Consider the following 18,149-nt stretch of genomic DNA (forward strand, 5'->3'; position numbering starts at 1 on the left):
CAACACACACACACACCAACCCCCCCTCCCGCAGCCCCAGCACGGAGACAGCGCCCGCTGTGCCCCTCCAGCCCTCAGCCAACAGCAGCAGCGTTCCTTCCTGCCCCGGCTTATCAGCGCTTACAGGAAACCCCTTCTCCCGGCTCCAGCCCTTTCCTGGAAGGTGAAGCGCTGGGAAGGGCCAACGCTGCGCGCGGGGCCGCAAATATTGACAGAGCGATGGAGCAGCTGCTCTTTGCTCCGCGTTAACGGTAAAGAGGTGTGCGGTGGGTCAGTGCCAGCGCGTGCCGAGGACCGGGGGCTGCGCACCCCCCCCCATGGGGCTGGGAATCGTGCCATGGGGCTGTGCACCCCGCTATGGGGCTGGGAATCCTGCCATGGGGCTGTGCACCCCACTATGGGGCTCAGAGCGAAGCTGCCCAAGGGGAGGGCAGGTGCCAGGCACCCCAGCCCCAGCCCAGGCGCCGCTTCCCTCGTGGTTGTGAGTCGAGCTGAAATCACAAACCAAAGCAGGGGAGGCCCAGGCGCCCCGGCCCTGCCACCCCCTCGGGGCCGGGGTTTGGTGGCAGCCCCGGGCAGGCTGAGCGAGGCAGCTGACCGCCGCTCCGTTACTCACTGGGTGCCGTGCTCACAGCAGGGCCACGGGGTGAACTCACACGGAGGAATTTCCGACAGGAATGTGCCTGCAGCTGACAGCGAGGCAGGAAAGCATCCCTGCTCCACCCCGAGCGCAGCACCCAGCACACCACGCAGGGCTGCAGGCCCCCAGCAGCACCCCGGGCTGCACTGGGGCTGGGGGCTGAGCCCCACTGCACCGCTCTCCCGTCCCCGAGGGGCTCCAATGCCATCACCAGCACAGGGGGGCATGGGGCAGGGGGAGGGGCACGGGGAGTCCCGGGCACAGCCAAGGCTCTGGGAGCAAGCAGGATCCCTCTGAATCAGCCCATAACTGCACCGTTAGGTGCCGTGACTCACCCGCATCCTCCTCCAGCCCATGCCCCGGGCGCAGGGTGATGAGCTGCAGCGCTGCCTTTGGTTCTGTGTTAGGGACAGCGAGCGCCACGGCCCCCCCTGCCCAGCGCAGCACAGCGCATCGCTGCTCACTGCCCTCCCCTGCCCCAGGCCAGGGCCGGGCCCAGCCTCTGCCTCAGCACCAGCTCAGAAAACCATCAGAAAACCAAAGAGAAACGAGGTGACGCCAGATTCTACAAAAGGAATGAAGAAATGAATGAATTAGAAAACCAAAAAGCAACGGGGTGGTCTCAGTCTCTGACAGCCTGGTGCAAGGCTGCTTCAGGGGGTGGGCACGGAGGGGAGCAGCCCCTGCTGCTGCCAGCTCTGCCCTCACGCTGGGCAGCATCCAGCCACGGTGATGGAGAGACTGGTTCAGGGGTCCCAGTCCCGGTCGGGCACCCAGGCTCCTTCCTCCAGGACCCCAGCAGCCGCCCCACACCTCTGTCCTGCATGGCAGCGGGGAGCCCTGCTCACAGCGCAGCAATGGCTTTGGCAGCAACGCGGCGGCCCAGGGGCAGGCCCAGATCCGTGATGGCCAGGACGATTTTGGGACTGGACATGGTGGACACTTTCACCAGCTCTGAAACCTGACGGAAGAGAGGAGGAACAGAGCTGACGCCTGGGGCTGAAGAACAAAGCCCCATCCCCAGAGCGTGCCCGGCCCGCGGCGCAGAGCGGGGAGAAGGGCTCACCATGGTGAAAGGCATGAACTGCAGGATGCTGCCGTGGCTGCCCTGCTCCAGGCAGTCCACGCACTCCTCCATGAACCACTGCACGAACTGCGTGTGAGTGCCGGCCGTCTTGGAGCCCAGGATGGAGGAGATGAGCAGGAAGAGGTTTGCTGCGGGGACAGGGAACTGTCAGGGCGGGCAGGCAGGCAGGCTGCGGGAGCTGAGGGCACAGCCCCGCCTGCCCTCGTGGCTGGGGTGACCCCTACCCCTGCGGGCAGACCCCAGCCTGCAGCCAGCCCCCAGCCTTACCCAGCACCCTGTTCAGCGGGTCCCTCATGCTGACGGCGTGCAGCTGGGAGGCAGACAGCGAGCTGCTCATCGAGCGATCTGTTGGGGAGCAGAGCGTGCGTCAGGACAGGGGGCCCCCGCTCGGAGCCCTCACCCCCACCCCCACCAGCGCTGACCCCCGGCGAGCCCCTGGGCTCCAGCAGAGCTCTGCCCCGAGCCGTGGGGCAGCACGCAGCGCTCGGTGCCCTGCACGCATTGGGCACAGCGGAGGAGCACGGCGGGGCTGACTCCGGCTGCCTGTCCACACACGTGGCCCCGGCGTGACGGAGATGTGTCAGCGTGCTTCGCTCTTGCACATTTATTCCGAGTCTGACCAAGCTGAAAGACATCTCCGAGGGGTGAGCACGAGCGAGACTCACTGTGTAAGTGAGTGGCTCCCTGCTGGGTTGTCACCGCGGCGCTGACTCGACCCTGACACCTCACGAGAGCAGAGTAATGCAATGTCACGACCGAGGGGAGCAGCCTCGTGCACGGCCCGGACACATCCTGTGCACGCTGCCAGCGGGGCGGCCCGGCCCAGATGTTCTGCAGCTGCACAGCAGCGCTCACAGCTCCCTCCTAGGGTAGGACTGAGCCACCAGAGCCACGGCACGACCGAGGGATCGGCAGCAAATGTTGGGCAGCAAAGGGTGGGGGGATCTGCGTGGCCCCAACCCCGAGGCGCTGCTGGGCGCTCCTGCCCAGTGCTGATGGGTGGGGGCTGCTGGGCTGAGCCACGGGACGCAGATGCTGCCAAAAATCAGGACCCGCGTTGGGATGCGCTGAGGATGCGCACCAAGAAGTGAAAGCCCTGCCCCCCTTTTCTCATGGAATCACATGAGTTACGTGGCTGCTGCAGGAAGCAGGATTTCCACATCACGGCAGTAAACAGCCCAAAAAAAAGCCCTGAGTGTCACTGGAAAGAGGTGGAACCGCACCAAAAGTTAAATAAAGATAGCGAAACAAAGGGAAAAGCCCACATTTCAACAGTAATGAAACCCAACAAAAACCACAGGTTATTGTCGTGTTGGAAAACGGCAAATAAAGGAGTTGGGGCGAGGCAGTCAGGACACAAGAATGACCAAGGAGAGCCCTGACTCACCGCTGGGAGCCCAGACACATGTGGGATGGGGGGCCTGGGGGCATGGGCCCCCGCAGCATGTCCTGCCGGGGCTGTTGCAACCTGCAGCTTAGGGACACGGAGATGCAACCATGAGGACTCATCAGCTCCGCTCGCTGCATTATTAATAGCGGTGGAATTTGAAGATTTAGCCACAGCCATCACAGACGTCACCTCCTTGCTGGGCTGAGGACATCTCCAGTCCCACAGAGGTTGGCTCAGACAAAACCTCCCTGAGCCTTTCACGTGTGTTGGCACCGGGTTAGGTGGCACCGTCAAAGAGGGAAGGTGGAAACCTCATCACCTTTCCTAACTCGTTCTCATCAGAGAATTCAGAAGCTTGACCTTCTGGAGCAAAAGCTCCACAGGAACTCAGCATAACGCATCTGAATGCTCAACGTCTTTTCAAAATACCCCGTTCTTGTCCAGTGCTGCTGCAGATCTGTCCTGACAGCAGAGGGACCGCCCGCATGCTGCTGCTGAGCCCCAGGCTGGCAGGCAGGCAGGCAGCGCACGTGACAGCGGTGCAAGGGTTTGGAAAGGTGTAACCGCGCAGAGGGGAGCGGGGAGCTCCCCCCCCCCACCGCCTCCCAGAGCATTTGGCCAGCTTGGGAAGGAAGTGTTCTTGTGCCAAAGCACGTTTCACACCCAGGAGGGAGCAGCGAGGCAGGCCGGCGCCGTCCCCGGGAGCAGCCCCCCCCCCGCTGCACTTACTGGGGCTGGAGAGGATGTTGGCGTCTTCCTCATTGGAGCTGAGCAGGCGCATGAGCTTGGAGGGCCGAGTGTCGTCCAGAGGGAACAGGCTGATGTAGTCCTGGGGGGCAGAGGGGGGTTCAGCCCCACCAGCCTCTCTCTGTGGGGGACCCCAGCCCCCTCCCCGGGGCCGACAGCCGCCCGCCCAGGCCCTGCACAGCTCTGGGACTACGCTCTCGGTTCACCCAGTGACTCAGTCTCGGCTAGCCCTGAACAGACCGTCTTGTTAAGATCCCCCCTTTCCCAGAAAAACAAAGGGAAAACCCTGTATTCCAAGGTCAAGGGACCAAACCTCAGACAGATCAGTGAACCTGGGTGGGAACCCCCCCTCATTGACTCCCTCCTCCTCCTCCTCCAACCACCGCTTCCCAGCCAGCTCCCACTCTCATGGGCACAGAGCCTCCAACCAAACCCTGCTCCGTGCCAGACGCACCTCGATGTCCTCTCGGTGCCTCTTCTTCTGCCTGGCGGACGCCTGGCCCTTGTTGTGGAAGGAGTAGGAGCTCAGGGCACACCAGACAGAGAGCCTGGAGACAGAGCAGGGCAGAGGGGTGAGCCCACAGCTCCTGCCAGGGCTTTGCTGGGGCCATGGTGGGAACGGGGCGCAGCTCAGCACATCTCCCCACCCCACAAATGGACCCAGGCACCCACCCCAAGTTGTCCACAGGACCGGGGACTTACTTGGCCAGAGCCTTCCCTGGCGGGTCCATAAGGGTGTGCCACTTGGAGGAGTCGGTGAGCAGGTTGGGCAGGATGTGGCCCAGCAGGGTCAGCGTCAGCTGCTGCATGTCCAGGCAGAAGATGGCGTAGAGCAGCTCCACGGCTCGCAGCGTGTGCTCTTTCCGCGTCTCCTTCAGCAGCTCCTGTGAGGCACGGGGCAGAGCTGAGGAGAGGAGGGGCAAGGCAGGACCTTCCCTGCTCAACCCTCGCACCCAGGACCGTCACCTCAGCCAGCCCTGCCACCGGAGCCCAGGCTTGACTCAGCAGTCCGGGGCTGGAAGCGGCGGCCACCTCCCAGCTCCACCTCGTACCTTGACCAGGTTGTTGCAGAACCAGTAGACGCCTCCCATGTGCAGCAGGGTGTCAAAGATGTGGATGGAGCGGCTGTCGACCCAGCCCTTCTCCAGCACCTTGGTGAACACGCTCGTCAGCACCTCCTTGATGGGTTTCTTGGGGGGGAGCAGGTTCCAGTAGGGGATGGTGTCCATGCCCGTGGAGGGGAACTTGATCTGCGTGGCCGTCTGCTGCAGGACATCCGCACACATGTGCTCCAGGATGGAGCTCATGATCACCACGCTGTGGCAGAGAGAGACAGGTCAGGAAGGCGGTGGGCAGCAAAGGGAGGGGAAGAGACCCCCGGCGTGGGGCTCACCGCTCATTGTAGAACTGCAGCGTGTTGTCGCCGTACAGGGGGGTGGCCAGCTGCCGGATCATCTGCAGGGACTTCTCCCGCTCATCCAAGCCCAGCATGCGGACGTGGGCCACCAGCCAGGCCACGGCGCACACCGCCATGCTGCACACCTTGCCCTTGATGTTGTCTGTGATTTTCTAGAGGAGATGAGAGCAGATGTGGGTGAGCGCAGACGTGCAGATGCACAGGCTTCATCCCAGCATCCGCTCCTAGGGTCACTCCAAATCTTCTCTTCTCTGCACCCCTGCCAAGTCCACAGTCACCAACAGGGCAGCGTTAATGGGGCCACATTAGTTCCATGTGCAAGCAGCCAGGGAGCTCTGCATTGGCTGCAGCAGCATCTGGGGCAGGAGGATGGGGGGGGCCTGCCCTGCTCAATACTGAGCCCCTCCTTAAAGCACAGAGCAGCGCTGGCCCCCCGTTCTGCCCTACAGACCCACCTGGATGGACTCGAAGGTGAGCACACTGTTCTCCCAGGCATTGAGGATCTCCAGGATGGCAGCCGAGATGCTCAGACACACCTCGTGCCAATTCATCTGCCTGTCGGGGGAGAGACGGGGTCAGGCACACGCTCAGAGCTGCTCCCCTCCCCGCATCTCCCCAGCCCTGCAGGCTGGGCTGAGCTCTTACACCAGCTTCATCTCGGAGGAGTTGTTGAGGAGGGCGACCAAGGATTCCACCTTGGTGGAGTCAGGGCGGAAGCAGGGATGGTCGGGGTTGAGGATCTTGCCCTCCTCGGGCATGCAGGTCAGCATCCAGGTCTCAAAGAAGGGCACCTCGTCTGCTGGCCTCGACTCTGACAGGATCACCTGCAAAGGAATCGGCCTGGGTCTGCCCCATACCCTGCCTGGGGATCACTGCCCTGGGGAGCTCATGGCCAGGGGCCAGCAGAGTCCTCATGGGGTCACTCGCCCCCCGAGCTGCTCTCAGGCTCCCCACGGCTCCACGGGGCCGGGGCACGCAGCCCAGCTGGCAGCCAGCTGCAAAGGCTCCCAGGGGGGACACAAGCTGGGAATCCCACATGCTGCTTCCTCCTTTCAGCCCTGCAGCACCCGAGGGACGCTATTTTTGACAAAAGTGTTGCACATCTGTTCAGCAGCAGCTGGTCAGGAAAAGTCGCTCTGGGCTGAGACTTCATTGGAGAGCCCCGGGCACATCCGCCCCAGGCTGCCGCCAGCCAGGACTCCCCCTCTCTGCTCCCCGGGCAGCCCCCCAATCAAGTTTTTCACTCCCACTCCACGTCTGCAGTGTTTCGGTATCGTTTTACCTCCCAACACACGCAGATGTTGAAACGTGGAAAATTTTCATGTAACCCAAGTGCCTCTTCCTGAGCAGGGCTGCAAGTTCCTCATCTGCCAGAGGAGGGCTGACATCCACCAGCCGTCCCCAACCAGCCAGAGCCAAACTGCCATGCTGGAGGGGCAAGGCTGGGAAAAGTCCTGGGAGATCAGAACCAGCCCGGAGAGGGTGAGGCAGTGACAATAACACAGCATGAAAAAGAGGGACACAAACAAAAGTCCCCGGGAACGCTGCAGCCACTCCTGCTCCATCACTTTGCATCAGGCAGAACACGCTGGGCACTCCACCCACAGCAGGGTGCTGCTGGAGGGGCGGCTGTGGGCGCTGGGGACAGCGAGGAGGCAGCGATGACAGCAGCATGGCCACTAGAGGAGGCTGGCAGGCTTCAGCACACACAGTGCTGCTCTCACAAGGTCAGAGCCCGATGGCTGCGTTCCTGGCGCCGCTTACCTCCGAGCCGTAGGTCTGGGCCACATGGCACAGCATGAGGAACGAGATGTCGAAGAGAAGTGCCCGGACCGGGGCAGACTTGGCTGGGAAGGACAAACAGAACTCAGGGAACTCGGCCCAGGGAGTCAGGCAGGAGCCCTGTCAGCTTGGGGGTCGAGTCCCTGTCACCTCCAAGGTGCCTCTCTAATGCCCGAGTGTTTGAGTGAGAATGAGGGCTCCAGAGGATGTGCCAAGTGCCTCCCTCACCCCCGTCTGCCCCAGCTCGAGCTCCCAGAGCGGCTTTGACCTCTATGTGGCAGCCCCACTTCAACCCTGGGCTCCCCTAGTGCCGCAGAAGGTCAGAGCACTCAACATGTTTAATCACACGTAAACGCAGTCAGAGTCCTTATCTCGGGCTGTGTGCTGACACATCACCCCTTCCAGGGAAGGAGCTGGGGCAGGGCCAGCCCCAAGGGGCCCCAAGGGCTGAAGAGGGGAGAAGGGAGCTCAGGATGGACACATGTGTGCCACGGGTGAGAACTGGGGGTCCCCAGGAGCCCAGATCCCCGCCGGCACCTGGCCATGCCTGGCACAGCTCAGCCCAACCCCTGCTTAACCCAGCACGTGGCAGCAAGGGAAGCACAGCTTGAGCCACCCCACGCACGGATGCGCACGCACTTACAGTTTTCTGTACTGATGTGCTTCGTGAATTCATTCAGCCTAGAGGGGGCAGAGAGAGCTGCAGTGAAGCGTTATCATCAGACAAAGCAGCCCTCCTCCAACCCGAGACGGGCACAGAGCTGCCCCTGCCCGCAGCAGCACAGAGCCTGGACGTGGTGCCACACTCCCAGCTGGGCCGGTGTGGTTCACGCTGCCCCAGGCCCTGCCGTGCGAGGAGGGCATCACACAGCCCCACGCGTGCTGTGCGTGTGCTCTAACCAGGACACAAGCGCCTGGGGAACAAAGGCACGCACACAGCAGCGCCTCAGAGCTGGGGCTGTGCTGCTGCTTTCAGCCCTCACACAACTGAAATCTATTGGATTCGGATGCTGCACCTCATTCACACAGAGTCAAAAGGGGTGGGATGCTGCGGGGGTCAGACCCCAAGACCCTAGCCCTCCCCACAGCCCTGTTGGTGCTGCACAGACCCCAGGCCAGAGGCAGATCCAGCCCTGAGTGTAGGGGGAACAGCAGCTCAGGGAGGAGAAAGGGGAAGGGCTGGGAGGCTGCCAGCTCACCCCAGCCCCACTAGCACGTGGGGACAGGGTAGTCCAGGTGGACACACTCACTTGATGAACTTCCAAGCAAAGGATTTCAGCTTGCCCGTTGCTGCTGCCGCTGCCAGCAGCAGGTCCAGGCTCTTCCCAGACAGCATGTGACCCAAGACCCCCAGCAGGCCCTCAGGGGATTTGGAGTGATCCGCATCCATAGTCTACAATAAAAAAAAGAAAGAAAGAAAGAAAGAAGTCACAGGGAAAGCATGTTACAGAGCAGCAGTATAACTCTAGCCACAGAAGCAGAGCTGATCAGCTGCCAGAGCCATCCCACAGGGCCTCTGTCTGCAGGGACCTGCAGGGCTTGGAGGAAAGGGGAGGGACCCCTGGAGTCCCAGGCTCTGCAAAAGGAGAGCTGCAGCGTGCTGGGGCAGCAAAACGGGCAGTGAAACGACTTCACCAGCAGGGCAGCAGGAGAGACACAGGGAGGAGGAGGCTCTGGGGATGGGGGAGATGCATGTTGGGGAGGATGGGCAGAGCAGGCTGGGCTCAGGCTGCTGGCACTGACAATGCATCGAGCTGCCTGACAGCTCCTCCGGCTTCCTGGGAAGGAGGAGGGGAGGCCTGGGCTCCACAGCAGAGACTGCAACAAGGCTGGAAGCAATTCCTCCACCTCAGCACAGGGTGGGAGAAGGCATCTCCTGAGCAATCTGGTGAGCCCAGTGATGCTGGAAGCCAGCTCTGGGGTGGAGATCGGCCTCCCCAGCTCTGTAGTAGGAGGGTACTCACCTTCAGGATGTTGGTGACAGTCGGCTCAGCCCTCAAGATGAGCCTGGGATTTGGCTGGATGTTGGCGTTCTCTGCTGATTGCAACTGCGGAGCATCTTCCCTGTCTGCTTTCCTGGTGATCCACAAAGGGAGGGTCTTGAGTAGGAATTTTGTCACTCTACCCCTCTCCTCCTCAAGACACAGCCCCCCACCACCCCCAAGGGAAGGCCACCCCCTCAGCACCACCTCTGAGAGGACAGGCTCTGCTCCTGCTCCACCACTAAAAGCAAAGCCTCATCCCTCCAGGCCAGGATGTCCCAGCTGCGGGACAGCCAGCAGCACCACACCCGCTTCACGCTCCCTGCCAGGAGGGCAGTGAGACAAGGTGCCCCAACCCTGCTGGGCTCCCCAGGCTTCACGAGGGCCGTACCGTTTGTCAGTCAGGTTGGTCATGTTGGCTTCCGAGAGCAGCCCCTGTTTGCTGCACTCCTGCAGGAGCAGACTCATGCAGTTGCAGCTGGAAGAGGGAGAGCATAGCATTAGCCCCAGGACAGCCTTCCTGCTGTCTGAGCAGCGGTTGCAGACCTCTCCCCTAAAGACCAGCACAGAGCCATGCAACCATTTGCAGGCTGGAACTCAAGCAGTCAGGACTCCTAAGCCGTGTGTCTGCCTCTGTTCCCCCACTCTGAGGAGGATGCAGGGCCAGAAGCAGCTCCAGACATCACAAAGCATCACCAACATACGGATCAGCTGTCAGACACTCACTGCCTTGCTCATTTGGCAGTGCCAGCGCCTCAGGAAGAAGGAACCAGATCAGAAATCAGTGCTTTCCTTCATACCAGAAAAAGCTTTGCACACAGCTGCCCCAGTAGTGCAGCTCCCTGCAGAGATGCAGGGGCAGCAGGGCACAGACCAGCCTCAGGCTCACGGTGCTGCAGGTGAGTCCTGGGCACACGAGCACTCACTTGCATCGTTGATCCGCTTTGTCAAGCAGAGGGGTCAGCTTCAGCAGGAACTCGAAGGCACAGTTCACGTCTTCAGTGAAATCCTGCCATGCACAAAGGCGAGTGCTCAGCTCGGAGCACCACCGACATGAGTCCACCTGTCCCTCCCACACCACCTCCCCGACAGAGGAAGGCTGTCAGCATGCAGACTGCCTCCTAACCCAGCCACCCTCACACAGCTCTGGCCCGGAACCAGCACCATCGCAACAAGCACAGTCCACTTGCACACACAATGCTGCAAACTGCTCCAAACCACAGCCCTTGCGACTCACCTTGTCCCCATGGGGATAGTTCTTGAGTTCAACCAGGACCTGAGGGATCTGAAAGACACGGGGCACACACAGATATGACTGAGAGGCAGACCCACTGCTGCTCTCAGCACCTCCTGGCAGCACAGGCAGCAGGAGCTCGAGCAAAACCCGCCTGCAAGGAGCAGCTGCTCTCCCAGCCCAGCGGAAGGATTTCTGGAGCAGCCTTTGCACCCTGGGGACCATCCTCCCAGCTCCCCTCTGCAGAGCCCTTCCACCATCACAAGGAGCAGCAGGGCATGGAGCAGGCAGGGGGCTATGGCTGTGGATCCCAGCATAGGCCAGAGCACATGTCAGGCCTGAAATTACACATAAATCCCTTTTGTCTGGCACAAAGACAAGAGGCAAAGCAGACTGCTGGGGGGCTCCCCATCACCGAGCTGTGGGAGTGCCAGCCCAGAGGCTGCTTTGGCATCCTTCAAAGGCCACGATTTCCCCCACAACTTCCTAGGAAAGCAAAACAAAGTGGGGCTGGCCTGAAAAGATGCCCCAGACAGCAAAGTGTGTTGCAGGAAGGCTGTCTGCAGGCTCAGCCATCTTGCACGCTGTCCAGACAGGATGAGCGGGGAACTTGAGGGGCACACTATAGGACAGGAGGACTAACTGGAACGAGATGATCTTTGAGGACCCTTCTGACTCAAGTCATTCTGTGATTCTGTTACTGCTCTGCCACACTTTGGTGCTCAGCAGGGGCCAGATGCACAGGCAAGGTGCAGGGCTCAGAGTGTTATGCTCGCTGTGGAGCTAGGGCCTACCTTCAGGAAGGTAAAGGCTGTCCACTTCAGCTCCTCTGTGCCCTCTGGGGACTCGATGAGGCCCACGAAACACGCCTTCCAGATCTCCAGCATGAAGAGTGGGGAGGGGATGCGCTGCAGGGCACACAGACAGGACCCTCCAGGACCCAACAACAAAGCAGCTCCCTCGACCAAGCCCTGACCTCCCTGCAAAGCCGCTGAAGGGCTCATGCTACTGCCTGAGGCTTTGCCCGTATCCCCAAACAAGGATCAGCCCTCCCGGCACAGAGAGGTGCACAGCACAGAGCTGCGGCAAGGCCCTGGTGCCACATGCCCCTAGTCAACCTGAGCAGGATGAGAGGATGCCACTTTTGTACCTGCATCCTCTTCACCATCATCAGCTGCTCCACCAGCGGCTGGATCTCCCCTGTGAGGTTCATGGTCCCCTCCAGTAGCACCACAGCATGCACAGTGGGGAAGCCGGTCTTGTTCAGCTGCTCAGAGCGAACAGATAGCATGGTGGGGATGCTGGAGGAGAGACAACAGCACCAGGTCACTGGAGTCTTGCAGGGATGATCCTTGCTCCCTCCGTCCCACTCTCTGTTCCCAGCCAAACCCAACCTCTGGGGTCTCCCTCATCTCTCTGGGGTACGACAGCTTGTAGGGAGGGATCATCCACTGCCCTTGAGCACAGCCAAGTCCTAGAACCTCAGCCCAGGACCCAGGCACACACCCTGGAGCAGCTGAGGGATGGCGAGGGGCCCAAGACACCCAGTAAGAGTCCTTTGCAGCAGGTAGCTGCTGTCCCTGACCCGTCCCTTATTTCACAACTTCTTGCTGGCCCCAGCCCACTGTCAGCACAGGAGTCTGAGCTGAGAAGGGAGAGGAAAGCAGGGAGCCAGTGAGGAAGGAGGATCTCAGGCTTCCCAAGGAGGGCTCAGATCCATTTCACCCTCTGAACCTGTGCCAGCAGCTACCTCTTGATGAGGGAGATGCAGTCATCAGCCTGGCTTCGCAGCGTGGAGTTGCTGAGGCTGTTCAGACTCTCCTCTAGCTTTAGGAGGGATTGCTCCACAGCGTTCCAGGAGGCTGGGGAGGGAGGGCAGGCGTTCAGTGGAGCGGGACAGTGACAGGATGAGAAGCCAGCAGGCTGGCTCTAATGCCCATGGCAAAGCAGAGGGGCTGCTGAGTCTGGGGCTCCCTGATGAGCAGGAGTCAGAGCACCTCTGCAAACCCAAGCTGAGTATCTGCATGCCAGCCAGCAGCTCCCTGGCACAGCCTCTTGGCCAGGGGACCAAGGGGAGGCTCAGGGCCGTGCCAGGAAGGCTGGTGGAGTGCAGGACCCGCCACACACCCGGGAACAGCTCACACAGCCTTCACATTAATTCTGTTCCTCTTCCAAGGGCAGCGTGGAGGGGAGGGGGCAGAGGGTGGCACGGAGCCAAGGAGGAGACGGTTACAGCAACAGGGCTGGAAGATGGATGGGCTTGGAGCTGCAGGGACAATGCGGCAGGAGCTGGGCAGGGGGAAGGGAAGGTGGCAATGACACCTCCCCAAGGCCAGCTGCGACCAGAAGGAGCCCTAGCAGCAGCCAGGGGCAGAGCGTGGCCACTAGGCCCAGGCAGCGACGTACATGTCTCCTCCAGCTGGGCGATGTGGATCAGGGCACGGTTCTTGGTGCTGCCAAGCATTTTCTCCAGCCGCTCCAGACACATCTTCAGCTGGCTCTCCGCTGCCACCTGCTCCAGCATCTCCTTCACCTTCTCGGCATAGAAGGCCGCGCAGCGCAGGAGCCAGTTAAGGGCACTCATCAGTGCCCGGCACAAACCGATGCACTCCTCTGCTCTGCCGTGGCAGCTGCAAGGGGAGAGAAACGCAACTGTGCTCATCCTGGGCTGAGCTACACCCCAGAGAGACAGAAACACAGCAGTGGGGCAGCCTGGACAACCAGACTACATCCCACACGCCCAGCCCACTGTGCTCGGTTCCCGGCTCCTCTGTCACAGCCCCCAGCACACAAGCATCCCTGCTGTGCCAGGGGAAATCAAGTGTACCCAGTGCAGACTCCTCTCTGGCCACGCAACTACAGGGAAACTTTCCAAGCCTCTAATCAAATTATCTTGCTAAGAAAGGCTCAGCACTGATCAATGTGTTCCAAGAGGTGAACGCTTTCCCCTCCTGATGCACAAATCATCGGGGCCAGAAGTTTTGATCAAATTAAGCGGAGGATCAGATCAGGCAGGAACTGGATTAAGTCGCCAGCTCTGCAGTTGGCCAGCAACAGCTCCTTGTCAACATCTGCAACTGATGCACATTCATTGCTGCTGCCTCGCTCCGTGTAATTGAAGAGCTGCTACCTTTAGCCCTGCTTATCCTCCCATTCACCCACACCGCATGCCTCTCTGCAGCAGCCTCCCAGCAGAGGCTGTCAGGGGTTAACAGGAAGATTTCTCAGCTTTCTATAAAAGTTTTTGTGGCCTGAATTGTCTCCCCTGGGTCCTGCAACACCAGCGGAAGAGCACAGAGCAAAACAAGGCAGCTGCATGGAGCGCCTGGGGCAGCGCAGGCAGAACCACGAGCGCTGGCAGCCAGGGATGCAGAGCCAGGGCCCTAGGAAGCCGCAGAGGCCACACAAGAGAAATAAAACATAGAGGGGACAGAAACCCTCAGGTTGCGGGGCTGACACCAACCCGAGCTGGGCAGGTGTATTGTGGAGAAGGTCGCAGCCCAAAATAGGTGGGGTTCTCACAGCTTCCCACAGAGCCAGTGGGGTTCTGGGCTCCTTCAGCTCCGCCCATGCTGACATCCCAGCCCAGAACAGCTCAGGAGGAGAGCTGGGGTGGGAACTGGCCTCCCTCTGCCAGAGCAGGGACCCCGCAATGGGGTGGGTGCCAGACCCTGCGGGAGCTGCAGGCTACGGAAGGGCCGTGTCGTACCTGAGGCGGTCGCAGAACATGTCCATGATCTCCAGCAGCGACTGCACACACAGGTCCCGGGAGAAGTCATCGAACTACCACAAAACAAGGAGGGATTTCAAACAGGGGGTGCCAGGCTCCGGCGGCCCCAAAAAACAACTGTGGGGCACTCGCCCCGGCAGCCGCCCAGCAGTCAGACAAACTGGGAACTGGGTCAGGGCTGTCCCTCAGCCGGGTCGCGCCCTCCTGGACTAGCAGAAAGCAATGGGGCCACGGCAGTGGGGCTGAGGCCACATTTCTGAGCAGCCTCCACGAGACGCAGCGGGGGCTGCAGCTCCATTTGCAGCCCCCCCGCTCCCCATGGGCCTCGTCGACACAACGGCAGCTTGGCGCCAGCCCACGTCCCCACCTCCAGCTCGGTGGGGCTGGCAGCGAGCATTGACAGCTCGACTGGCCACGGGGACAGCAGCAGCGCCGCTGCCGCCTGCTCGGCAGAGCAGATGGGGCCGCCCCACTGAGCCGGAGCTGGCCTGCGGGCCTGCGCCGAGCCCACGCTGCTCTGAAGGAGGAAACCACGGCTGTCAAGGTCAGTGCTTCTCCGTCGGCCTCACCACAATGGGCAGTGACACCGAGCACGGCCCTACGCTGGCTCTGCCGCTCCACTGAGGGGATGACCCTACCGAGGGGCTCCCCGGTGTGCTCACGGCACAGCTCCCAGTGCTGGCAGCGTGGGGGGAGGCAGAGCAGGAGCCTGCCAAGCCCCACAGGATGCAGGGATGCAGTTTCCACGCCTGCAGCACGCGGGACCGTGCCCAGAGCAGAGTGGGAGCTGCCGGTGGGCTGTCCCCAGCAGGCTTGTGCCCTGCTCCATGCTGTCTGCCCACTGCTGACTCAGCACAGGATGTCATTTTACACTTGACCTATATTTGGTGGGAGTTGCGGGATGGGAAATGGATACACGGATCGCAGGTAAAGAGAAAAGCCTCTGCCAGCAGCTGTCAGAGCCGTACCTTGCTGATGGCCGTCAGCACCGTGGAATAAGACACCATCTGTGAGCAAAACAGAAAACCAAAACAATGGCGTTGGAAAAGCAGCACGCTGGTGGGTGCTGCCTGCGAGCGCAGCGCTCATGGCTGAGGAGCAGCGAGGTCAGGGCACGGCCCCGCTGCCTGTCACCGCAGCTGGGGCGCTGACCCGGCACAAATCCAAACAGACATTTTTAGGTGACCGCTGATTTGTTTCGCGCAAACTTTAGACGGCATTAAATGCTGCAGTAAGGAGGCACAGAGCTCCCAGCCAGTGCAGAGGCTGTCGGAGGATGAGGATTTCCACCTGGCATGCAGCAGGCAGAGGCTATTTACAGAAACAGCCCCACCCTGGGCTCACGCTGAGCCCCCCACCCTGTCTGAGCCAAGCACAACGCCTGCAAGGTGCAGACATTGGGGTGTCTGCCCGCCACCAGCTCTGCATCCTGGGTTCTTTGCTTGTTAAGTGGGGCCGCGAGGCGACACCCAGCAGCGCTGCAATGTGAGGCACTGTGCGGGGAGAGCGATTACCTGGGAGCTGATAGCGTATTTCAGGTAGGACAAGATGAGTGGGTTCGGTGACGGCCCGATCATCGCCTGCTCGAGCAGAGCTTCTGCAAGCAAAGAGAGGGACCTGTGGCAGGCAGCACACAGCGTGGGGACATGCAGCGACCTTGTTTCTGCTCTCACCCGCAGGAAAGATGGCAAAGACAATGTGCCAAGTGCAACAGCTCTCCACAATGCTTCCCTGAAATTAACCCAATCCACGAACTTTCTACTCAACAGCAAAAGGTCGCAAACAATTCAGGCAGTACCAGCAGCCTCCTGCTCACTCACCTCTGCCCTGAGCCCAAAACAGCACCTGCTGCTCTCCAAACACCCTCCCCTTCCTCCCACCTCCTGCCCAGGAGGCTCCAGCATCCACCACCATGCGATTTCTGCTCCGGTACCTGGGGCTGGACTGCGGGCACACGGCTGCTCTCGGCCAGGACGGTTCCTGTGCGTCTGGCACTCCCTGCTGCTGGCAGCCAGCCAGGGAGGCTGGAGGGGCTCTGCCCGCCCTATCTGCTCAGTCAAGCTTTTAATTGACCATTTGAACTACGGCAGAGTGCAGGAACCACCTCTCAAAAGCAGGCCCTGGGCTGTGGCACGGGCTGTAAGTAGGTCAGGGCACCCAGATGCAAGAGGGGCAGGCCAGCTCCCTGCAGCCAGCACGGAGTGGCAGCCGTCGGCAGATCCCGGCTGCGGGAGACACCTCGGATCCTGGCAGAAGGCTGCGACTGCGGCCAAACGCATCTCAGCGCGAGGACAGAAGGCTGACGGCAGCCTTCCCCTCCCCATCTAATCAGGGAGCATCAACACGAGCCAGCCACATGCTGTTACCCACTGCAGGCATGTCAGCATCGATTTGCTGGGCAGTGCCGTGATCTGGGCGGCTCGTGCCAGGTTTTCCTCCTTTGTGGTTGAAATCCGAAAGGCACGAGCAGGGGGGAGGATGAGCTGGGGGGATGGCTTGGAGAAGTGTTCCGGATGTGACAGCCACCTGTGTGCCCACCACCTGCCCTGCATCCTCCAGCAAAGGGACCCGGCTCCGTCCTCACCAATCTGAGCCCTGGGCTGATGAGCCCTTCCCTGGTGGATGCACTACGAGGCAACCGGGAGAAACCCAGCGCTACAGAAACTGTACATTCAGCATTGTGAGGCAGAATCTGCTAAAAATTATACTGGTAGGACAAAAGGGGTGGGAAAGGCCACTACGGAGCGAGCACAGAGGTGAGAAGCACAGAGGTGCTTTTTCCCTTTAAACGCCTCAGTGCAAGCTTCCAGCAGCGCTTTGTGTTTGTTTATCCTGGGCTTGCAAACACATGCTGCCTGCACAGGAAAAAAAAAAATCCAAAACCTAGCAGCGTGTTTCTATAATTGGTATAAAAGCTGGCAAATCTTTAAACCACGTAACGCGGAGGGTACAGCGCTTGGCTGAGTTGGTGACAAATAGCCTTGAAACGCTCATAAATGGGAGCAGGAAGCAATCCTGGGGGATTGGAGCAGGGCTCCCACCCCCAGGCCATACACACCTGTAAGGGGTGGGCGTCCCACCCCCAGGCCTATGCACATCCGTGAGGGTGGGCGTCCCACCCCTGGTCCATACACATCCGTGGGGCTGATGGTGTCCTTGGGGGCAACTGAGGCACAACACCAAGGCACGCCCCGGAGGCCGCGGCCCCCCCACGCCCCCCGGACCTGCCAGGTTGAGGATGTCCCAGGTGGCTCCGCGGGGGAAGAAGCGCTTCATGTTGATGGCCCATTGGTAGTCGCTCCAGCGCTCCTTCCAGGCCTGCAGGATGGCCTGCTTCAGGTTCACCACCTTCATGGCTGCGCTCTGTAGGAACGGAGAGGCCTCAGGGCCGGGTCTCAAGGCACCGCAGCAAGGGCCGGCGCCGAGAAATCGATCCCCATCCTCTCGGCTCCGCTCCCGGCCCCTAGGCCTCGTCCGCAGCTCTCCTCACCCGCCGGCTCCGCTCCCTCAGCGCCTGGGCACCGCCATGTTAGCGCCTGCCAGTAAGCCGAGCGCTGATTGGACGGCGGGGCGGCGCGGGGCTTGCTGGGAGATGTAGTTCACGGGGGGGATGGGTGGGGGGGTGCGAAGAAATGCGTGGGGTGTGCAAATGCGGAGGTGTGCAAAATGAGTTTGTGCGAAATGCGTGGCAAACGTGGAAACTCACAGTGAGCAAACATTGTGTGCAAATGCGTGGAGCTGCAAACACAGGGGTGTGCAAACATGGAGGTGTGCAAACAGTCTGGGCAAATGAAATTGCAAACATAGACGCTTGCGTTTTCAAGCACTGCATGCAAATGCATGTGGGTGCACATACATGGCGTGAAAATACAAGAGTATGCAAACATGAAGGTGCGCAGAACCTGAGCAAATGACCTTGCAAATGTGCAAGCTTGTGGGTGTGCAAGCATGGCATGCAAATGTGTGAGTGTGCACACACAGGGCATGCAAACAAAGGTGTGTGCAGGTATGGATGTACAAAAATGGCTGTGCACCCACATGCAGGTGTGCATGCAGACAGATGTACGTACATGTCCCTAGGCGTGTGCTTGTGCACAGATGCACACGTGTGTACGTGCATGCACACGCATGTGGGCTCAC

General features: G+C 60.8%; 1 protein-coding gene across 1 annotated transcript; it reads right to left on the reverse strand.

Moving 5' to 3' along the window:
• Positions 1,204-17,585, reverse strand: MED24 (mediator complex subunit 24). Its single transcript, XM_021378136.1, has 26 exons — positions 17,500-17,585; positions 17,234-17,372; positions 15,524-15,606; positions 14,978-15,016; positions 13,989-14,062; positions 12,686-12,909; positions 12,030-12,141; positions 11,430-11,580; positions 11,074-11,187; positions 10,283-10,330; positions 9,972-10,054; positions 9,437-9,523; positions 9,028-9,139; positions 8,314-8,456; positions 7,707-7,744; positions 7,046-7,128; positions 5,927-6,105; positions 5,737-5,836; positions 5,258-5,433; positions 4,917-5,181; positions 4,567-4,748; positions 4,319-4,412; positions 3,847-3,946; positions 1,995-2,072; positions 1,707-1,855; positions 1,204-1,601 (listed from the first exon to the last, which is right to left on the reverse strand). The coding sequence occupies exons 2-26, from the start codon at positions 17,361-17,363 to the stop codon at positions 1,485-1,487; spliced, it is 2,961 nt and encodes a 986-aa protein (XP_021233811.1). The 5' UTR covers positions 17,364-17,372; positions 17,500-17,585; the 3' UTR covers positions 1,204-1,484.

This window comes from Numida meleagris, chromosome 26, assembly GCF_002078875.1.
Source record: "Numida meleagris isolate 19003 breed g44 Domestic line chromosome 26, NumMel1.0, whole genome shotgun sequence".
Taxonomy (NCBI): Eukaryota; Metazoa; Chordata; class Aves; order Galliformes; family Numididae; genus Numida; species Numida meleagris.